Source organism: Orussus abietinus, unplaced genomic scaffold (assembly GCF_000612105.2).
Source record: "Orussus abietinus isolate OABI.00-Male unplaced genomic scaffold, Oabi_2.0 scaffold813, whole genome shotgun sequence".
Lineage (NCBI taxonomy): Eukaryota > Metazoa > Arthropoda > Insecta > Hymenoptera > Orussidae > Orussus > Orussus abietinus.
In genome coordinates, this window is record NW_019395002.1 from 1 (window position 1) to 4,464 (window position 4,464).

Sequence of the window (4,464 nt, forward strand, 5' to 3'; positions counted from 1 at the left end):
GTACATACGCAGGAAGTTCCGCCGTGAGCCGAACTAAGGTGGACAAATGACTGAAGTCGTGGAGTGCTGCACGGATCCATGATTATTCGAGCCGGCCCCTCTTACAATAAAAAACGTTAAGTTCGTGATTCATGAAAATCATTCGCTTATTGGTGGCGCCTGCACCTCGTATTGTTTGCTGAACGTTTTCTCGAAACACAAGTTGCTATTGTTGCGTTCCCGTTAATAATTTCTATAGGACGCAAGATCGGTAAGTTTGCTCCTTCCTTTCCTGAGGAGTTTTTTTTCAGCAGCATAAGAAGACATACGATTTGGTTCATCTATTCATTTGCGTCACGCATTTCTTGATTGTCATTCGACGATTCCGGAACTGAGATCGAAATAAAAGGATCTAATTTAATTTCTGCACGTATCAAGAGAAGAATTTACCTGTTTTATTTCAAGAAAAATGTATATTATTCGTCGGCACTGTTACGAGGTTACCCGATGTTTCCTCTAAATAGAGAGGCGCGCATTTTACTAAGTATGAGTCAGTTACCGAAAGATAAATATCGAATCAAAAGCACGACAGTATCGTCNACAACAGCGACAGAGCAAGGCGATATCGCGCTTTGCTACGTTCACTGTAGTTAGCGAGCCCAAAGTCTCCGATGGTCTCTGAGCGAAAGAAAAAATCGAGTTAAATAGTAAAAATAGTAAATCGAGTTTTAAATAGTAAAAATGACTACGCATGGAAGTGATGACGAGTGGAAAACACCGCCTGATATCGAAGAAACCGCTACCAATGTCGTCCAAGGTTCATTACCGCAAAAATCGGAGGAACGATATCATGCTAGTTACGATAAATTTCGCGAGTGGCAAAATACGCGAAGCACTAAAAGCATTTCCGAATCGGTCATGCTGACTTATTTTCAAGAGCTCGCACAGACCTGGAGGCCTTCAGCTTTATGGGCGCATTATTCAATGCTAAAAAGCACGATACAACTGAGACATAACCTTAACATCGGTGCCTACAACTTGTTGTTAATGTTTCTGAAACGCAAGTCAAACGGATTTCGAAGCAAGAAATCTTAAAATCTATCGTCGCAAAACGTTGAGCGATTCTTAAAAGAAGCTCCTGGTGTGCAATATTTAGCTACAAAGGTATGTGACATCATTTAAAAATACATATAAAATTGTGAATAAATAAAAATAAAAAATTAACTATAGAATTGATTGAAATATGTAAATAAATATATATACAAAAGTATGCTAAATATGTAGAATAAAATAATTACAATAACAAATGTTACGTTACAGGCTGCTTTGATTCTGGGCATCTGCGGAGCATGCCGAGGATGTGAACTCACCAATGTGACTACGCATGACGTTACAGAACATTTTGGAATTTTCCTCGTGAAGATAAATGATGTTAAAAAAGAAGAAACCTCGATCATTTACAATTGAGGGAAGTTTTTACGATATCGTAAAAAGATTCATTACCTAGCGCCCTAAAAATGTCGATACACAACGATTCTTTCTCAACTACCAACATGGGAAGTTTACGAAACAACCCATTGAAAAAAATAAACTCTCTTCAATGTCGAAACAAATCGCCAAGTAAGTATTTCATAAGAACGATCATATGCTGATATGATTTCTGTTTGGACAGGACAATACTTGAAATATTACTATTACAGGTATTTAGGATTGGCTGATGTTGAGTCGTATACTGGACACAGCTTCTGAAGAACTTCAGCAACACTTCTTACTGATTCTGGAGCAAATATAACAATCATAAAAAGACATGATGGATGAAGGTCAGACGCATTAGCAGAAGGATATATCGAAGACTTTGTTGGGAACAAGCGAAGAATTGGAAAAATGATACTCATCGATTAACTTGAAATCTAAGGAGTGCGATGAGAACTTGGACCAATCCGAGACACCAGCGAAGATCAGAAAAGTGGAAACTGTTGCTTCGACATCAAAGATTCTACGCAGTAGTTTTTGGTTGGTACCCTTTCAAATATTGAAAGTGAAAAGCGGCATTTTCAGCATATTTTACTTTTTTACTATCGAAAAGGTAAAAATGCTGTTCAAGCAAGAAAAAATTATCCGACGTGTATGGAGAAGATGTATTGACAGAACGCCAGGGTCAAAACTGGTTTGCAAAATTTCGATCCGGCAATTTTGATATTGAAGATGCCCCACGTTCTGGAAGGCCACTTAAAGCTGATGAAAACACAATAAAGGCATTAATTGATGCAAACCGGCGAATAACAACTCGTGAAATCNAGCATGCCGAGGATGTGAACTCACCAATGTGACTACGCATGACGTTACAGAACATTTTGGAATTTTCCTCGTGAAGATAAATGATGTTAAAAAAGAAGAAACCTCGATCATTTACAATTGAGGGAAGTTTTTACGATATCGTAAAAAGATTCATTACCTAGCGCCCTAAGAATGTCGATACACAACGATTCTTTCTCAACTACCACGATGGGAAGTTTACGAAATAACCCAATGGAAAAAATAAACTCTCTTCAATGTCGAAACAAATCGCCAAGTAAGTATTTCATAAGAACCATCTTATGCTGATATGATTTCTGTTTGGACAGGACAATACTTGAAATATTACTATTACAGGTATTTAGGATTGGCTGATGTTGAATCGTACACCGGACACAGCTTCTGAAGAACTTCAGCAACACTTCTTACTGATTCTGGAGCAAATATAACAACCATAAAAAGACATGATGGATGGAGGTCAGACACATTAGCAGAAGGATATATAGAAGACTTTGTTGGGACCAAGCGAAGAATTGGAAAAATGATACTCATCGATTAACTTGAAATCTAAGGAGTGCGATGAGAACTTGGACCAATCCGAGACACCAGCGAAGATCAGAAAAGTGGAAACTGTAGCTTCGACATCAAAGATTCTACGCAGTAGTTTTTGGTTGGTACCCTTTCAAATATGGAAAGTGAAAAGCGGCATTTTCGGCATATTTTACTTTTTTACTATCGAAAAGGTAAAAATGCTGTTCAAGCAAGAAAAAAATTATCCGACGTGTATGGAGAAGATGTATTAACAGAACGCCAGGGTCAAAACTGGTTTGCAAAATTTCGATCCGGCAATTTTGATATTGAAGATGCACCACGTTCTGGAAGGCCATTTAAAGCTGATGAAAACACAATAAAGGCATTAATTGATGCAAACCGGAGAATAATAACTCGTGAAATTGCTGAGAGATTAAATTTATCGAATTCGACCGTTCATGATCATTTGAAACGCCTAAAAGTGAATAGCCCCTCGATTATTGTCTCAAAAGAACATAGACCCTAAGAATATTTACGGGTACGTTCGTAACTCAACCTATTTTAACCTATTTTACAAATCTGCGACCGAACACGCGGGAGCACTTATATTCGACGCAACCTCTTCAATTATCATTTAAATGATATTAGAGACAACAATATACAGAATATAAAATTACGTTTTCTATTTATATAGTGTACTACTTACAGATTTTGGTCCTTAGGAAAACGGTGGAAAGATTTATTTCCATTCTTCGTCCTAGAATTGCGACATCCACGGTACACGCACACACTTCTGGACGGCATCTTAATCGCGGTAGTAATTTACGAAAATAAAAAGTTCTTTAAATGAATTTAAATACCCTAACCCGCAGCACGTGGACGCCCGAAACGAAACACAACGCGGTAAGAAAGGGAGAACGCCGAGAAAGAGAACGCATGTGTTGTATTCTAGATGGTGGGAGAAAGAAAGAATGCATAAAACGGCGATATTCTGCCCGCCGTGGCGTACATGGAAGGGGAACGGACGTCTGTGAGAAAGAGAACATATGTGTTAGCTAACGCATCCTGCATGGTGGAGTCACGCATAGAATGATGGAAGCTTCCCACCAGAAGAGAGATACATAGAAAGGGAAAACGTCTGTAAGAGGAAGAACGCACGTGTTAGCCAACGTATTCTTCGTGGTAGAGAAAAAGAGATACACATAGAATGTCGAAAGAGGTACACTGACGGACATGAATGCCCCCTTATGCATATGGTATGGCAAGTACAGGAAGAGACAGCATTCATTCCCGTCACTGTACATGGAAGGGGAACGGACGATCTGTTAGAGAGAGAACGCACGTGTTAGCCACGTATCCTAGGTGGCGGAGAAAGAGAGACACGCATAGACCGACGGGAATTTCTGCCCGCGGAGTGATACATGGGAAGGAACGACGTCGTAAGAGAGAGAACGCATGTGTTAGCCAACTGTATTCGACACCACGGGAGAAAGAGAGATGTATAGAAGGAGGCGGAGTTTCTCCGAGAAGAGTGGGAGAGACCCGGTAGCCAGTGTGAGTAAGACGAAGAGAGAATGTATTTCCAACATAATGAGAGAACATGAGATAGAAAATGGCAGGGAGAGAGGGGTGGAAGCGACCACGGCGCCACCATGCAGT

At 39.7% G+C, this 4,464-nt stretch overlaps 1 protein-coding gene across 1 annotated transcript; it reads left to right on the forward strand.

Moving 5' to 3' along the window:
• Nucleotides 1-2,516: 2,516 nt before the first annotated feature.
• Nucleotides 2,517-2,833, forward strand: LOC111674185 (the record flags this gene model as incomplete). Its single annotated transcript, XM_023433590.1, is given in 2 exon segments — nucleotides 2,517-2,551; nucleotides 2,632-2,833. Coding segments are annotated over 2 exon segments (237 nt in total), but the record flags the coding sequence as incomplete, so codon positions are not given.
• Between the last annotated feature and the right edge of the window lie 1,631 nt (nucleotides 2,834-4,464).